At 42.6% G+C, this 18568-nt stretch overlaps 1 protein-coding gene across 1 annotated transcript in view; it reads left to right on the top strand.

Annotated features, from left to right (window-relative positions):
* CDH1 (cadherin 1) overlaps positions 1-18568 on the top strand; it is a 72704-nt gene that overhangs the window by 51178 nt on the left and 2958 nt on the right. The window contains 13 exon segments of the mRNA NM_001002763.2: positions 3201-3242; positions 3245-3343; positions 3470-3625; positions 4568-4712; positions 6297-6472; positions 6747-6875; positions 8044-8226; positions 9844-10088; positions 13267-13412; positions 15636-15860; positions 16183-16413; positions 17068-17198; positions 17899-18042. Of these exon segments, the coding sequence (NP_001002763.2) occupies positions 3201-3242; positions 3245-3343; positions 3470-3625; positions 4568-4712; positions 6297-6472; positions 6747-6875; positions 8044-8226; positions 9844-10088; positions 13267-13412; positions 15636-15860; positions 16183-16413; positions 17068-17198; positions 17899-18042 (2052 nt within the window).

Consider the following 18568-nt stretch of genomic DNA (forward strand, 5'->3'; position numbering starts at 1 on the left):
TCCTTAGCACATATATGGCTTCTGTCCTCAATGATACCTCGTGGTCCAAGATGGCTGCTGGAGCTCCAGTCATCACATCTTTCCTCTGGACAGTAGGAAGTTGAACGGGATGAAGCCCCAAAATGTATCACTTAGCTGTCCACATTTTAAAGAAGACTTTGTGGAATTTTGAAGCAGTATTTCTTCTTATATCTCATTAGTCAGAATGTGGCTTCATGGTCACACCTAGCAGCAGGTGTAGTACAGGAAGTGTAGTTTTACTTGGGTACATTGTTGGATTATATATATATATAATCTCAAGAGAAAGCGTGGGAGAAAGGGAAAGAAGTTTTTGTTTTTAAAAAAGAACAGATATTGAGTGAAAGTGAAAATCTGCCAGTTGTGTCTGACTTTTTGTGACCCTATGGACTGTAACCTGCCAGACTCCTCTGTCCATGGAATTCTTCAGGCAAGAATACTGGAGTGGGTAGCCATTACCTTCTCCAGGGGATCTTCCCAACCCAGGCATTGAACCCAGGTCTCCCACATTGCAGGTGGATTCTTTACCATCTGAGCCACCAGGGAAGCCTGGATGGTAAGGTGGCAAGTCTGCCACAACTGGTTTGAGGATGCCTTTGGTTTGTCTCCAGTTCAAAGCACTCTTGTGGTTCCAGGTGGCCCTACATTGGAAGGGGTGACAATCTTACCTCTCTTTTCATTCATATAAGAATAGATCCTATATATTTATATCAAAACATCACATGATGTTTTCTATTAAATAGAAACAGTTTTTTATTTTATCAGTTATACCTCAAGAAAGCTGGGGGAAGACTATAAATTGATCTAACTTTCTAGTTCTTTCTCTTAGGTTGGATAAGTTTTCTGGTCTGGTATCCTTTTTTCCTGAGGGATGGATCCTATATTCAGTTTGTTTATGCTTAAACATGATTCCCTTTAATTTCACACAGGATGAGAGTTCCCTTGTGGCCTATCATTAGGATTCTGGGTTGGCAAGATGCCAGGTTCAATCCCTGGTCATGGAACTAAGATCCTGCAAGCTGCATGACACAGCTAAATAAATGAATAAATATCTTAAAAAAAAAAAAAATAATTTCACACATAAAGATGTTAATGTTATGTTTTGCCAGCATAGTGTTCATCATTATTTATTATCATTCTCTGAAAATGTTCTGTAATCTTGATGTCAGCAAAGTATGCACTTTGCCTTCCTCTTCAGTATGGCAAATGAATTTGCATTCATACATCAAGATCTGTTTGTTCACCACGGCTGTGCAAAATGGTCATTTTTAGGCTTAAGATGCAGTATCGAGAATCAGTTTAATATTTGTTCCTGTGTTCAGGTCATACCTCAAATTCCATTTCATTAAAACTATAACTCTGTTTTCCAACCAGTCCAACCATCATCTTTGTTAGCATTTGTCGAGCACTTACTGTTTCGAGCACTATTCTTTTTTTTTTTTTTTTTTGCTGCACTGGGTTTTCATTTGCTGCTTGCAGGCTTTCTCTCGTTGAAGGAGCAGGGGTATCTCACTGCAGTGGCTTCTCTTGTTATGGAGCATGGGATTTAGGCTCTTGGGCTTCATTAGTTGTGGGGTATGGGCTTAGTTGCCCCACGGTATGTGAAATCTTCCTGGACCACGAATTGAACCTGTGTCTTCTGCCTTGACAAGCAGATTCTTGACCACTAGACCACCAGGGAATTCCTCAGACACTATCCTAAGTGCTTTATTGCAACACTGGTATCACATTTAATCCTTCTAAGGACCCTATAGGGCTTCCCTTGTGGCTCAGCTGGTAAAGAATCCACCTGCAATGCAGGAGACCTGGGTTTGATCCCCAGTTTGGGAAGATCCCCTGGAGAAGGAAATGGCAGCCTAGAGAATTCCATGGACAGAGGAGAGAGACAGACTACAGTCCATGGAATCACAGAGTCGGACACGAGTGACTTTCACTTTTCACTTTTCAAGGACCCTGTGAGGCAGGTACTGATATAATCCTCATTTTAGAGATTAGGAAAATGTAGGACACAGAAGTTAAATAATCTAGCCCAAGGTGTCACTGTGAGGATGCAAAGCCAGTCAGCCTGGCTCCACAGCCTGCCCATGGCCAGGGTGGGACTGCTTCTCTAGAAGATGAATGCAGAGCGTGTGTGTGTATGTGTTAAGGAGTGTGTGAGTGACTAGTAACAAAAGAATGAGAAGGATTTTGTGATGCTATCTGGTCATGTTTCATGTCTGTCCTGTGCATTTTGAATCACATTTTTAAAGGTAAGAAATAAGGTTTGACACACACGTCATAGACAGGCATGAGTGACAGTGTGGGAGATGGCAGATGGAATTGTCCTCTGGAGCCTTTACTGTGTTATTGCCAATCACTTTAACTTAAACAATTCGGAAGATCTTTCCTTCCATCTTCAGCTATCTCATTTCGCTGTGTGTGCATAAAAAGCTATCTTTATCGCACATGAAAACCGTTCAATATGAGTCTCAAAGGGCGTTTTTGGTTCCCATCCCAACAACTTTTGTTAGAGCAAATGGCAACCAAACCAATAGAATAACACAGTGAGATTAAGGGATTAGTATTGATCACAAAGTAATCCTTAGTATCAGTTCCTAAAACTTAATCTGTAGGCTAACTCCACTTTGGAGACCTGTATCCCTAGGAAAAATATAAGAGAAAAAATTTAAAACACTGGGATATCAAATTGTTGCATAAGCTCTGATATTAAGTCATTGGGGGCATAATGTCCTTTAAAAATGACAAATGTTGGGACTTCTCTGGTGGTCCAGAGGTTAAGACTCTGTGCTTCTACTGCAGAGGGTGAGGGTTTAATTCCTGGTCAGGGAACTAAGATCCTGCATGCTATGGAGCCAAAAACCAAAAAACAACCCCAAAACAACACGGGTGTGAAATGTGGACTTGATATAATTCATAATGTAATGTCAAACCCTCAAACCCTGTAATCTTGTATGCATGATTGCCTGAACTCTGGACACCAGGAAAGATCCAAAGAGGAAACCAGCTTGGTGATACGGTAAAGGGTTCATTGGGTTTTGTTTTGGCTGTTTCGTTTGTTACTAAATGGAAACCATGTCCTCCTCTCAGAAGACTGGAGATTCTTATTGGGTAGTTTGAACTGTTCAGCCTGTATCATCTCGCCTAAATGATCCCATTTTGTTCCTCAACTTCTTTCCTTTCAGGACTCTCCCTCTGGAACCCAGACGGAAGTGCTCACATTTCCTGGCCCCACCATGGTCTCAGGAGACAGAAGAGAGACTGGGTTATTCCTCCTATCAGCTGCCCAGAAAATGAGAAAGGCCCGTTTCCTAAGTCGCTGGTCCAGGTACAGAAGGAAGTTCCCTATTTCTCTGGGAGGGAATTTGGCCGAGAAGGACCTAGGAGAGAAAGGGGAAACAACCAATGTCAGGATCCTTTCTTGCTCATTCATCTCTCTCTGCTTTGTCTCCAGATCAAATCTAACAAGGAGAAAGAAACCCAAGTTTTCTACAGCATCACTGGCCAAGGAGCTGATACACCCCCTGTCGGTGTTTTTATTATTGAAAGAGAAACAGGATGGTTAAAAGTGACACAGCCTCTGGATAGAGAACAGATTGCCAAGTACATTGTGAGTGTCTCTTAGAAGCTTGTTAATGATGGGGTTACATGTTTCCAAAATATTTTGGTCAACTCATGTTGGTCGTAGATCAGATGCTCTGGACGTTTGAAGAGCTTGACTTGTCTAGACCTGTCAATAAGGAGAAATGACAGGAGAACCTGGGAAAAACTAGGGGCTGTTTTTGTTAGGAATAAAGTTGGAGAGAGTCTCGAGGTATCAGACATGATCTTAGACCCAAGATGTCAACCTATTCTTGGGATTAAAAGTCCCTGACATAAAGGCAGACGGGCTTCCCTGCTGGCTCAGTGGTAAAGAATCCGCCTGCTGATGTAGGAGACGTAGGTTCAGTCTCTGGGTCAGGAAGATCCCCTGGCTGAGGAAATGACAACCCACTCCAGTATTCTTGTCTGGGAAATCCCATGGATAGAGGAACCTGGCAGACTACAGTCCACAGGGTCGCAAAGAGTCAGACACAATTTAGCTACTAAACAACAATGACGACACAAAGGCAGAGGCTGGTGATGATGTTGGAGAACAAAAATCATTTCTGGGTCTTGAGAGCAGGGAAGTTGGGAAGTAATGCCTTGATGCCAAATGCAGAAAGGTCTTGGGGAAACCTTAAACTTAAGTGTCCAGAGCAGATCTGACACTGCTTGGAGTAAGTCAGAAAGTCTCAGGTTTCCACCTTTATCTCCTAGCCCTGGTCCTCAGCCCCCATGTGGGCAATGGGGCCTTTGACCTGGTGTTCTTCAGCCCATGGGTCTTCCCATGTCATGGTTTTAACCAGTGCCATGACCTCACTGAAGCAGCAGCACATGTGTGGGATAAGTTCTGTGCTGGGGAGTCCTTACTTGAGTGGAAGAGAGTGGGGTCCAGTGGAGCCCACGCTGCTCTGATCGGAACACTTCTCCTACGTCCTCTTCCCGAGTAACCCTCACTTGGCTCTTGCAGCTCTTCTCTCATGCCGTGTCTTCAAACGGACAAGCCATTGAAGAGCCTATGGAGATTGTGATCACCGTGACCGACCAGAATGACAACAAGCCCCAGTTCACCCAGGAGGTCTTCAAGGGGTCTGTCCTGGAAGGCGCTCTTCCAGGTGTGTCCAGCCATGAGGAACTCAACACCCACCAAGACAATTTAGATTCTTTGGACCGCCCCCCTTCCCCAAGTGTTGGGGCTGGCATTTGGGGTCAGGCCTTTCATAGGCACAGAACTTCTTTGGAAGATAGTATGTGTGTAAAATATCCTCCTGACAGAAACATGTAGAAAATGTTCAAGCCCAGCTTAAGAAAGGAGCAGTTTGGGCTTCCCTGGTGGTCCAGTGGCTAAGATTCCATACTCCAGAGATCTCACATGTCACAGCTAAGACTTGGGGCAGCTAAATAAACAAATATAGAGCAGTTTAAGAATAACCTTCCCTGATTAAGAAATAGATCCTTGGGGACCTCCCTGGTGGTCCAGTGGTTTAGACTCCACACTTCCAATGCAGGGAGTGTGAGTTCAAACTTTGGTTGGGGAACTAAAGATTCCCCATGCTGTGCAGCCAAGAAAAGTTAACAGATCTTGTTAGTAGTTTATGGCCCCTGTACAGTCCCTTCCTGATCACATTTTTCTCTCTATCCCCTGAAGGCAGCCACTACCCTGACTTTCATGGGCTTCCCTTGTGACTCAGCTGGTAAAGAATCCGCCTGCAATGCGGGAGACCTGTGTTGGGAAGATCCCTTGGAGAAGGGAAAGGCTACCCACTCTAGTATTCTGGCCTGGAGAATTCCATAGACTGTACAGTCCATGGGGTCACAAAGAGTCGGACATAACTGAGCAACTTTCACCCTGACTTTTGTGATAATTATTCCCTTATTTTCATTCATCTTTTCTGATGTGTGTACTAAACACTGGGTAACACCTTGTTTTGCTTACTTTTCTACACGGTGACAAACAGTTTTCTAAGGTGGTTGAACCAATTTACACTCCTACCAGCAATATACGCCATGGAATTGTAAGACTTCTTTTTGGCCAGTCTGTTGAGTATGTGATTATATCTCAGTGTGTAATGTAAAATGGCATTTCTATGATTATTAATGGAATAAAGAAGCATCATATGTTTGCTGACCATTTGGGTTTCTTTACAACTTATATGTTCAAGTCTTTTGCCCTTTTTTTTTTTCTCTTGGGCTTTTTGTCTTTCGTCTATTGGTTCTCTCCTTCTCCCCACCTTCTCTCACCCTTCCCCACCCCACTGTTCGGTTTGGGGACTTTTACTTCCCCAACCAGAGATTCAACCTAGGCCCTTGGCAGTGAGAGCACAGAATCCTAACCACTGGACAACTAGGGAATTCCCTGCCTATTGATTCTTAGAGTTATTTCAGTATCCTGGTAACTAGTGCTTTGTCACGAATGTTATAAATATTTCCTTTCACCTTGAAGGCAGTGATCTCAGATGACCATTCTCTCAGGTGGAAATGTGGCTAAGAAGCGAATTGTGGAAATTTCTGGGATTTTTCCTCTCTTATGCACTATTCATTTAGTGTATGAGACAGAGAAAAAATGTTTCAGTTGAACTAAAATGTTTCAGTTGAACCAGCTGGGTTCTGGGAACACCATTAATTCATTTGGTAGAATGCTTTTTTCCTCCACTAGCACTTTGGTCAGAATTTTGGAAACGAATCTTCTTTGCTTCCAGGAACCTCTGTGATGCAGGTCACGGCCACAGATATAGATGACGAGGTGAACACCTACAACGCTGCCATCGGTTACAAAATCCTAGCCCAAGATCCCATGCTGCCGCACAACAAAATGTTCACCATCAACAAGGAAACAGGCGTCATCAGTGTGCTCACCACCGGGCTGGACCGTGAGGTCAGGGCTCAGGAGGATCCAGAGGGTGTGGAGGGCAAATACGCATTAACCCGATTTCCTGGATGATGCAAAACTCTGCCAAGGCTGGTCACCATTTAGCATGGTGATGGTCTGAGCTTTGCATCTCAGTGTTTGTCTGGAGATTTGAGGCCAGACAGGCCGGTGGAGTTATTGGCATTTAAGCAGATGAAAAAGTAATCTGTTTCTCTGCTGGGAGCTGGGTGGGACCTGATGTAGCTGTGGGTCCTGACTCAGCTGTGTTTGATCTCTGCAGAGTTTTCCCACATACACCCTGATGGTCCAAGCAGCAGACCTTAACGGCGAAGGCTTGAGCACAACTGCAACGGCCGTGATCACAGTCTTGGACACCAATGATAATGCTCCCAGATTCAACCCAACCACGGTAACCCTGCCCCTTCTTAGACAGTCTCCAAAGAAAGGTCCTTGGTTGTTTCCCAGTATCTCAGGGGTGAACCCTTAGGTAACTTTTCCCAGACGAGTCAACTTCAGGCTAAAGAGCAAGCGGGTCGAGGTGCCAGTTGTCTGTCATCCTCAGCCTGATGCCTGTTGGCCTATGTTTCTGAGTTGCAAAATGCACCTCCTGAATCCATGTCCTTATATTGGGCATCTTGGTAGCAGATCTTACCAGGTTTTATCTGTTGAATAAATATCCTCTGGGTTTATACCAGGCACTGTCTTAGACACTGGGCATATTATCACAAACACAGCAGACAATAATTCTGTTCTCATGGAGCTTAAGAGTCTAGCTAGGGAGACATTAGACAACTAATTATTGTATGTAATTTTAGTAAATGCAGTCAAGAAGAAGGTACTGAGAACCTGAAGAAGTCAAGTTTTATTTCTGTGAAGACCCATCCCATAAATTTCCTTTATCTCTCATTAGCTACTGCTGTCTGCAAAAGAACACTGGAAATACAGTATTTTATCTGGGCATGTTGCTGCCATCAACCATGTATTAATGTTAGGGAAGAAGAGGAGAATGGATATTCAGTAGACAGCAGTGTCTGCCACTCTAGCCTAGGTTTTATGAGTTTAAGAGAAGCTTCGGACAGACAGTTTGATGCCCCAAATCAAGAGAAAGCTTGCTGCATAGCAAGAACTGAAAAATAGTGTAGTGAGCCAAATGAAACTGCCTCTTACAGAACCTTGTGAAATGAATCTAGAACTTCAGGATGTATCCTAAGTGCAGTGGGATGTTATCAAAGGGCAGGAGGTTATAATGGCCAGACTTCTATGAAAATTACTGGTACCACTGAGAGCAATGGGAGCAGAGGGGAGTAGGGGATAAACGACAGTGTCAGCAACTGGGCCAGAGTGTGCTGAGGGGTGTGGACAGGCAAGGCCTTGGCTCTTTCAGGTACCCACAGGGCGCCTAAGTGCCGGCTGCTCCACTGACAGGAAATAAGGATCGTGCTTGTAGAGTGGGCACTTCTCCCAGACTCTTCTCAAAGTTTGGGCTCAAGAAAGGACTCCTTTAGACCCCTGAGTTCTGGCTCCACTGCTGGGTCTGAGTACATCCTAAGTGACCCATCTTTTCCTTTGCTCCTCAGTACGTGGGGTCGGTGCCTGAGAACGAGGCTAATGTGGCCATCACCACACTCACAGTGACTGATGCCGACGACCCCAACACCCCGGCATGGGAGGCTGTTTACACAGTATTAAATGATAACGAGAAGCAATTTATCGTCGTCACAGACCCAGTCACCAATGAAGGCACTCTGAAAACAGCTAAGGTTTGTATGGTTCCTGCAAGATGCAGAAATTGACCACCCTGCCAATGACCCTTGTCCCTGATGCCTTCTCCAGTGTAGCCTGGTGTGGCCTGGGTGGAGTGGGGGTAGATGGCTCTCCCAGTTGCCAGTGGACCATTTTTTTTTTTTTTTGGCCCACACCTCATGACTTGTGGGATTTTAGTTCCCTGATCGGGGATTGAACCTGGGCCCTTGGCAGTGAGAGCCTAGGACTCACTGGACTACCAGGAAATACCATTTTTAAAAATACAGGTTTTAAAAGCTGTATATTTTGTATTGGGGTATAGCCGATAAACAGTATTGTGGTAGCTACAGGTGAACAGTGAAGAGACTTAGCCATACATATCCGTCTCTTTTAATACACTCTTTCTCTGAAACATTTGCCCATCTCCCCCAACTGTTTTGCTGATGAGAAGAAAAATGGTTTATGGTTACTGCTATTTTGCCAGATGACTTTAGAAGTGGGACAGATATGCCTGTGAAAAACGTCTAGGAAACTCAAACCCTAAGAAGCTGAGTGATTTCTTTCTTGAAGTTAGTCAAAAAGTTAGCGAATCCCAAGATTAGCCCCAGACCTCCCCTTGAGCAAGTGAGGGGGTGCTTCATTTCTGAATCACTTAGTATGTAGTCTTTTCTCCCACTAAAGATTTGATGTCAAGGATTTCTCATGTTATTCTGTCAAAAAAAGAAAGAAGGTAGTATTGAGTTCCTTTCATGTACAAGGTCCTTCATAAAAGTTCCAGTTTATTCCTTACAGTGCCTCTGTGAGATAGTTTCTTTTCCTACATGTTTATGTGTGTGGAAACAGACCCTGAGGTTAAATTGCTGAAATCACACAGCTAGGAAATGTCCTCGCAGGATTTGAGCTTGCTGCTGACTGATTCTGAACTTCGTATTTTTGCCACTAAACTTACTGGGTTTAAAGAGATGGCCAGGCAGCATTGTCTATCTATCCGCTGCCACACAAACAGCTTGTCAGCCTAGGATGTGAACATTCTTACTAGTCTTGGGTTAATAAATGACTCGGTGGGCTATGTTTATTAACAGAGGCTTCCCACTTGAGATTTCATGTAATTCATCTTTATTCTTTTCCTGGGGACCTCACCGTGAATTGGTTGCATATTAGTCATTGGGAGCTTTTTAAAAATACCAGCGTCCAGACCCCAGCCTCAGAGATTCCTATTCACTGGCTCTAGGGTTAGGACCCAGGCATCTGTTTTCTTTAAAAGTTCTCAAGGGAATTTCTCGGCAGTCCAGTGCTTAGGATTCTGTGCTCTCACTGCCAAGGGTCTAGGTTCAGTCCCTGATGGGAGAACTAATATCCCACAAGCTGCATGGCCAAAAAAAGTTCTCAAGTTAATTCTTTTCCTTTATAAAATTTTTTTTATTTATTTGGCTGTTCTGGGTCTTAGTTGTGGCATGTGGGATCTCATTCCCTAATCAGAGATTGAACCCAGGCTCCCTGCACTGGGAGCTCAGAGCCTCTGCCATTGAATCAGCAGGGAAGTCCCTCAACTTAATTCTTACTACAGCCAGATTTCAGAACCACTGATATATTGCTAACCAAAAAGGATTTAACTTGGTTTTTCTGTTCTTTAGGGCTTGGATTTTGAGGCCAAGCAGCAGTACATCCTGTACGTGGCAGTGACAAATGTGGCCCCCTTTGAAGTCACTCTCCCCACTTCCACAGCCACCGTCACTGTGGATGTGATAGATGTGAATGAAGCCCCCATCTTTGTGCCTCCTCAAAAGAGAGTGGAAGTGCCCGAGGACTTTGGCGTGGGCCTGGAGATCACATCCTATACTGCCCGGGAGCCAGACACATTTATGGAACAGAAGATCACGTAAGTGTGAGGGGCTTTCCATAGACGTGGAGCAACTGGGTGTGTGCGTATGTATGTGTATAAACTATTTTGTTCATGACATTTTATCATTGTTGGTCTGTGTAAGACCTTTATCTTGTTTGACTTGCTTGCTTATTTATTGAATATTTATTTGGCTGCCTCAGGTCTTAGTCGCAGCACACAGGATCTTTGTTGCACATGTGGAATCTCTTTTTTTTTTTAACTTTTTATTTTGTATCGGGGTATAGCTGATTAACAAGGTTGTGATAGTTTCAGGTGAACAGTGAAGGACTCAGTGATACATATACACCATATGTGGAATCTTTCACTGCGTTGTGTGGGCTTCTCTAGTTGGGGTGCATGGACTTAGTTGCCCCACAGCATGTGGGATCTTAGTTCCCCAACCAGGGATCGAACTGTGTCACTTGCATTGGAAGGCAGATTCTTAACCACTTAACCACCAAGGAAGTCCCTGGCTTTTTTTTTTTTTCTCCCTGCCTTTTGCCCCCATTTCCCACACCTTTTCTTTCCTCCATAGTCAGCCATTGTAGATTTACTGTGCTTCTCTCTCAAAGTATGATAGGAATGTGGTTTTAATTTATATACATGGCACCGTGTTGAAAGTAGCTTACTGTTTCTTTTTTCCCTCTAACTTGGAAGATACCTCTGTAATGTAAATCACAGCCACAGATGCTGAAAACACACAGACAAATCCGCCTACAACAATGCCCTTGTGGCCATGCATGAAAAAGAACGTTCTTCTTTTGAGGGCTGGGTCTGACTGCATGCTTGGTGCTCCAGTGTGACAATGGTGGAAGCACAAAGGGAAGACTATCAGCACAAATCCAAGCATGGCACGTCTGGGTCTTGTTAGTAAGGGCATGTTTTCCAGGGATAACAAAGATCTTGATCAGTATGCCCACTTCCTCTTCTCAGAGAGAGACTCCTATCAGCTAATATTTACTTTAGAGGAAACTGTCAGAATGCTCTGAACTACTAAGAAAAAGTTATGCAAATCCAGAGTAGAGTCAGGCTTAGTGATTAACTGAGCATATTCATGTTTAGGGGAGGGGTGTTTGTATTCTAGTATCATTGCCTGTAACTTATTATATGTAAATGGAACAAAAAGAGTTTAAGTGCAACCTCAATTTTTGAGGTTATCCTGGGAAGTGAGGTCATCCTGGCACCCTGATTGGAATGACTCATAAATACCTTTAAACTGTGCGTGTGCATGGTACAGGATGGACCGGGTGAAGGTTCCAGGTAGTGATCCTCACAGCTGCTAGAAGCAATGGGATTGAGGATAATGAGAAGTTTTTAATGGAGGAACTCAGCTGGGATCATCCAAACCTCCTGATAGATGTCAACATCTACTGAAAAAGCAAGGAGAGCCCAATACAATGTGCCATTCAATGTGATAAATATTTGAGAGAGACAAGAAAGGCTGAAACAGAATCTAATCAAGCCTTAGGATCTGATTTAGATGCAATGCAGAGAATGAACAAATTAAATGCCACAAGGAAGAAGTCAGTCAAATACAGAATATGGGAGCTCTATGTCCAATGACTGGGTTTCTTCACAAATAATGACAAAAAGGCAAAGGTCTTAATCTTCCATAGATTAAGGATATTAATTAAGAGACAAATCAACCAACTGTAATGTGTTTGAAGACAGAGTCAAACAATCCAACTATAAAAAACATCCTTGAGGCAAATAGAGAAACTTGCACATACAACAGACATTATTAAGTACTTATTATTTTTGCTAGATGTGTTAGTGACGTGATATTATAGGATTTTTGTTTTGGAAATAAAGCCTGGGATTCTATGTTTTCCAGGCTATGTTAATATTTTAGCTTGTGGTAGCGAAACAGATGTTCAAAGCATCTATTTGGGGGAAGTTAAAGGATCAAGTCTTAATAATGTTTGCAGAGACCCTTACCCCTGGAATAAAGACCACTCTGTATATGTAGTTCATTGCTGTGCACTTCTTAGGTCCTGAGGATAAGTCCACAATTATCTAGGACCCTTTCCTCCTTCAGTGTCTTTATTTCCCTTTCTGAGCCTTTCCATGACCTCGACAGGTAACTGGGCAGTGTATCTGTTTCTCGTGCTTATGTTTCTTCTGATTCTGGTATTCCTAATAGGATGCTGCTTAACAAGATTTTCTTGGTGTTTTTATTTATTTATTTATTTTTGACTGTGTAGGACCAGAAGGAACTTTACCCTCCCTGGCACTTCCCATTAAATGCCAATAGTGCAACACATCTCCAAGTCACTGTATCAACACAGATCTCCAAATGCTCATGGCAGAGATGCTGGGTGCCATATTGTGACCAGTTGAGAACTACTGTACCCTTTGGGGGCTGGTCTGAGAGAAACTAAAGAAATCTGATGTCTGGGACTTCCTTGGTGGTCCAGTGGTTAAGTATCAGCCTTTCAATGCAGGAAACATGGGTTCAATTCCTGGTTGGGGAACTAAGATCCTACTTGGCACATGCAGAGCAGCTAAGCCCAAGTGCCACAACTAATGAGCCTGCACACAGCAACTAGAGAGTCCAGGCACCGCAACAAAAGACCCCGAGTGCCACAGCTAAGACCTGGAGCAGCCAAGTAAATAAATTAAAAACAAAACGAAAAACATGGCCGCAAACTGTTTATAAAGAAAAGAAAGAAATCTGACATTTAAAAGCTGTGTCTGATCCTGGATTAGATTCTAAATGGGGCAGGGGTGAGTGGGGATGCTGTGAAGGACAGTTCTGAGGAAGCTGACAGTTTGAATATGTACCATGTATGAAGTGATGTTTCCTGAAATTGAAAATCAAATTATAGTTATATAAGAGAATCCCTCTGTTATTAGGAGGAAACAAACTGAAGTATTCATCAGTAAAGGAACATGGTGTCTGCAACTTATTCTCAAATGGTTTAGCAAAACAAGAATTTATGTCTATATGTGCATCCACTTATGTATATGGCAAAATACTGACAATGGGTGAATCTGGATGAAGGGTATGTGGATGGTCCTCAAACCTTTCTGGTAGAATTTCTATAGATGTGATTTTTTTGTTTTTTAATGAAATAGGGAAGCAAAGTATATATCAACAAAGAGGAACCTTCACCTTCTTCAGCCATCTGCTGTTTGCTGTTCCTGTTCTAAACCAGAGCTTGTGTCTTTCCAGGTATCGGATTTGGAGGGACACTGCCAACTGGCTGGAGATTAATCCAGAAACGGGTGCCATTTCCACTCGGGCTGAGTTGGACAGAGAGGATGTCGATCATGTGAAGAACAGCACGTACACGGCCCTCATTATAGCCACTGACAATGGTGAGGATGCCCCTACCATCGAGGGTTTGCCGTCTCCCGCTCCTAAATAGCTTACCTCCTTGCCCCTGTCCTTTTGGAGGCATGAGTTCTTTCTTTTTCTTTCATTCTTAAAGCATTCTCAAAATAATTGTCCAAAGTGCACGAATTTAGGTCAAGCAGAAGTTCCTTTTTACCACTCGCTCTGTAACCCCATAGGAGCCAGACGGCCTGGGCTTAGATCCTAGCACCAAAGCTTAATACCTGTGTGAACTTGAATTTCTTACCTAATTTTTATGTCTCTTACTTCTTTTATCCGACAAAATGATAATACTCTATCTAGCTTAAATTTATGTAGAAGTGTTTGGAAGGGTGCCTGCTAACCTATTCTATGCTCTGTAAGGACTGCCATTTCTTTATATTATCATCACCATTAGTGAAGTGTGGCTCCTTCCAGACTCTGTGTATTCGAATACATTTATATACATATGGAAATATGGTTTATTATAAAACTACTGTCTGATTTATAGCCTATTTTTGTTTTTATTACAAAACAAACTATTATCATATGCGTGTTTAATTTTTTTCCCTTGAACATATGCCTTGAAGACGCAGAGATCTATCTAGGCACATTGTAGATCTGCCTCTTTTCAGTAAAATGTTACACGGATGATTCTTTACCAGCTGAGCTACCAGGGAAGCCCTATGCAGATATAGCATAATTTAACCATTCACACATTAAAAAACACCAGGATTGTTTCCAGTTCTCCATTATTTCTGTGAATGATAGTAAACATCCTTGTACATGCCTCTGGGGGCAAGTGTTTCCCTCAGATAGATATTCAGAAGCGGAATTACTGTTAAAGAGAACTGCTAGTTCCTCTGGTTAAGTCTCTTTCCCTCTCTCTCCCCAAAGGACATTGTGCTTAGTGAAATAAACCAGTCACAAAATGACAAATACTGTGTGATTCCACGTAGATGAGATTTTAATGTGGTCAGATTCATAGAGACAAAGTAGAATGGTGGTTCCCAGGAACTGGAACGGGAAACGAGAAATTGTTTAGTGGGTACAGAATTCAGTTTTGTGAGAAAGTTATGGAGAGCTGTTTCACAGCATGTGATTATACCAACACTATTGAACTGTACATTTTAAAAATGGTTAAAATGGTAAATTTCTTTAATTCACAATTTTTTGAAGAGGTTAAAAAAATCACTACAGCCACCCAGGTATAAATATTTATGGATTTGAGATATATTCCTCTGGGCTTTTTTTCCCTATGATTCCTTGAGGACCTTCCTTTGTATTACCAAGTGCTATGTCAGGATGTGAAAGAAATACAAACAGAAATATGTACAAATCTCCAAATTTTGCTTGAAAATTGATTTGCAGTGATTTTAAAAGGTTCAACTCTGTGATAATGACCCTAAGAGCCTTGGAAGTTCAGAGAGGGTGAATGAATAGAGGGCGATGAGGATTTTTTTTTTCTTTATTTATTTGGCTGCATCAGGTCTTAGTTTCTGCATGTAGGCTCTTCAATCTTCCTGGTGGCATGCAGCTTTTTAATTGTGGCATGTGGGATCTAGTTCCCTGACCAGGGATTGAACCCGTGAACCCTGCATCAGGAGCACAGATTCTTTGCCACTGGACCTCCTGGGGAAGTCCTGTGATGAGGAATTTTTAGAGTGGTTTAAAATATATATTTTTTAAGTTTCATTGAAGTATAGTTGACTTATAATGTATTAATTTCTTCTGTACAGCAGAGTGACTTAGTTATATACATATATATTCTTTTTCATATTCTTTTCCATTATGATTCGCCATAGGATACTGAATACAGCTCCCTGTGCTATACTGTAGGACCTTGTTGTGTACCCATCCTATATGTAATAGTTTGCCTCCGCTAATCCCAAGCTCATCTCATTCCTTCCCTTCCCTACCCACCTCCCACCCTGGCATAGAGAGGATAAATTTAATGGATGAATAAAGTTATGTATGAAGACAGAGGGAGTCCTTGGTGTGAGAAATAACTTGAGTAACTGTTATCAAAGTGAGGAATAAGCAAGTCAGAGGTCTGCCCATCCAGGAGTTGAGGGTGGCTGGGGACCGGCAGGAGGGGCGGCTCTGGAGGGGAGCTTGGGGTTTGGTCCTGTAGCCCTGAAGAGCCAGAACAAGATTTGGATTCGGTCTGATGGGAGGCAGTAGGGATTCATTGGTCGTCCTGAGCTGTGACATTTCCTCTGTACTAGGTTCTCCACCTGCCACTGGGACAGGCACCCTGCTCTTGTTCCTCGATGATGTGAATGACAATGGCCCCGTACCAGAACCCCGGACCATGGACTTCTGCCAGAGGAATCCTGAGCCTCACATCATCAACATCAATGATCCTGATCTCCCTCCGAACACCTCCCCCTTTACAGCAGAACTGACACATGGGGCGAGTGTCAATTGGACCATTGAGTACAATGACCAAGGTGGGCACCAGAGCCTTTCTTATTTTGGAAACTTTGCTCTGACCCTCTGCTTCCCCTCCCCTGCCCTTCTGAATTTCGCTTCTCAGTATCCACTTGTCACTCCTTTTAAGGTATGTTTCCTGGTCCCTTCTACATTTGTGACATTGAACCAAAGGTCCTTTTGTGTTTCTCGCATCTTAGTCTGTGACATGCTGCCTATTAAGCTGCAGCTCAAATAGTTGTCATCTTCACTTGGTTTTGGAATGTCTCTAGTTCCTTAATCAGTTTAGTCTGGAATGAACTTTTTCTCTTCCAATCCCCTCATTTTTGTTGCTTCCTCCAGAACGTGAGTCTCTGATTTTGAAGCCAAAGAAAACCTTAGAGCTGGGTGACCACAAAATCAATCTCAAGCTCATAGACAACCAGAACAAAGACCAGGTGACCACACTTGATGTGCACGTGTGTGACTGTGATGGGATCGTCAGCAACTGCAGGAAGGCCACGGCCTTTGCTGAAGCAGGATTGCAAGTTCCCGCCATCCTGGGGATCCTCGGAGGCATCCTTGCTTTTCTGAGTAAGTACTGCTGGCGAGTGTTCCAGCCTTTTGCTTCTACAATGTTAACTGTATATAACCCAAGATCAGATGAAAACCTTGAAAATTAATTAATAGATTTTAAAGCTTATCTTAAGATAAAGCATATGCCAAGTAATTTTTTTGCTGTCATTTATTTTTAATTTTTAAATTTTTTAATGTTTTTTCATTGTGTGCTATGTGATTTTATAGACTGTGCCCCACCCCAATAACTGAATAATAATAATATGTATGTATCAGAAACCTTGAGGCTGATACAGCCCTTGTCGCAAACCATCAACAGCTCTAACTCAGAATCAAAGCCACAGTCTCCCCAGAGGTCCACAAGAGGTCCCTCCGCTGACCTGGCCTTTCCTTAATCACACCAATTTGCTCCTGCTGCAAGGCCTTTACTTGGACCATTTCTGCTCCCGGAGTACTTTGCCCCAGATTTTGAGAAATGGCTGATGGGTTTAAGGTCCAATTAAAGACCACACTTGAGGTCACGTGTACTTGTCTACTGTGTTGTGCTGCATATATTAACTTGAGGGCTGTGAAGACATGTAAGTTGCCTAACAGCCGTCTATCCAGTCTGTGCTGGCTGCTGCTTACATCCTTGCTGATTTGTGGCTCTCATCTCTCTCTTCCCTACTCCAGTCCTTATTTTGCTGCTTCTGCTACTTGTTCGGAGGAGAAGGGTGGTCAAAGAGCCCTTACTGCCCCCAGAAGATGACACCCGGGACAATGTGTATTACTATGATGAAGAAGGAGGTGGAGAAGAAGATCAGGTGGGTGTTGAAAACCATGGCACAAAGCTTAATGGCAATCTCTTTATTTGGAGGAAGCAATGATTAGAAGAAGGCAGATATGTAAAATAGTTCCACGTCACTTTGTGTATTTTTTTTAAAGACCTTACCCAAGAAAACAGATGTTGTCATTAACCAACATCATTAATAAACATTGTTAACATTTATTTTGTTCCTGCACTCAGATAGGTTCCAAGTAATTCCTGCCTTCTTTGTCCCGGAAAAGTACACTTAAAGCCTTTGCCTCTGTCACATGTTTTAATGTTCCATTGGTCAAAGCAAGTCAAAGGATAAAGCCCCACATAAATAGATTTCTGTTCTTTTCACAGAGGATACGGTGGGAAAGGAGTGAATATTTGTTGAATAATAATCTAATAATCGTATCCTTTGAAAAGTTCTTAAAACAATCTCCATCTCTTCCCACAAGTGTTCCTCACAAGGCTTTTATGTTATATCTCCTTCCAGTGCTTTTTTGGAGATTCATAGGTTGAGAACTACCATTTCAGGAAAACAAACAAACAAACAAACAGCTATTTCAGATTACATTGGTACATGGTTGTAGATATCATACAGCTGACACTTAAGGCCTCATCCAGTACTATAATATGTAAACCATATATGACCCTGTGTTTATGACTGTTTCTATTTTACTCTTTACCCTGTTTTTACTTTTTCTCTAAAGGACTTTGACTTGAGCCAGTTACATAGGGGCCTGGATGCTCGGCCTGAAGTGACTCGCAATGACGTGGCACCAACCCTCATGAGTGTGCCCCAGTACCGACCCCGCCCTGCCAATCCTGATGAAATTGGAAACTTTATTGATGAAGTAAGTAAGCAAGCACAGTCAAAAGTCAAGGCACAACAAGCTTTTCTGTAAATTTGGAGAGAAGCAATTGCGTCAAAAGTGAGAAAAAGTCTTTAGGTTCTTTCCTTTACCATGTTTTCGTCTTGTATGATCCCTGAGCTACCTCCTCTTCCCCACCTATTTTTTTTTTTTTAATTTGTGCCTCATCTAAATTTCAGAACTAAAAGCACTTTGAATTAGTGTTTGGAAATTTGCAAAGTCTATACTGAAAAACTGAGACTTGTTTGAAAAGATTTAATAGAATTAGGAAGGAAAAAGAGATTCAAAGTAGATTCAGTTTGGTTTCACTAATGGGTCTCTTTCCCTGCATTGCACTGGGATGTAATATTAAATGTGTAATTTCAAGGCTACTTGAGGGCCACAAAAATAGCTTCCATTCTGTATATGTCAGAAATGCATTCAGCTATAAATACCAGAAGCTTAAATAGATACGATACCTTGTGCAAATAGAAGACTGAGGTAAGTAGTCTAGGCTGGAGCATCAGCT

The sequence above is a fragment of the Bos taurus genome, chromosome 18 (assembly GCF_002263795.3).
Source record: "Bos taurus isolate L1 Dominette 01449 registration number 42190680 breed Hereford chromosome 18, ARS-UCD2.0, whole genome shotgun sequence".
Classification (NCBI taxonomy): Eukaryota; Metazoa; Chordata; class Mammalia; order Artiodactyla; family Bovidae; genus Bos; species Bos taurus.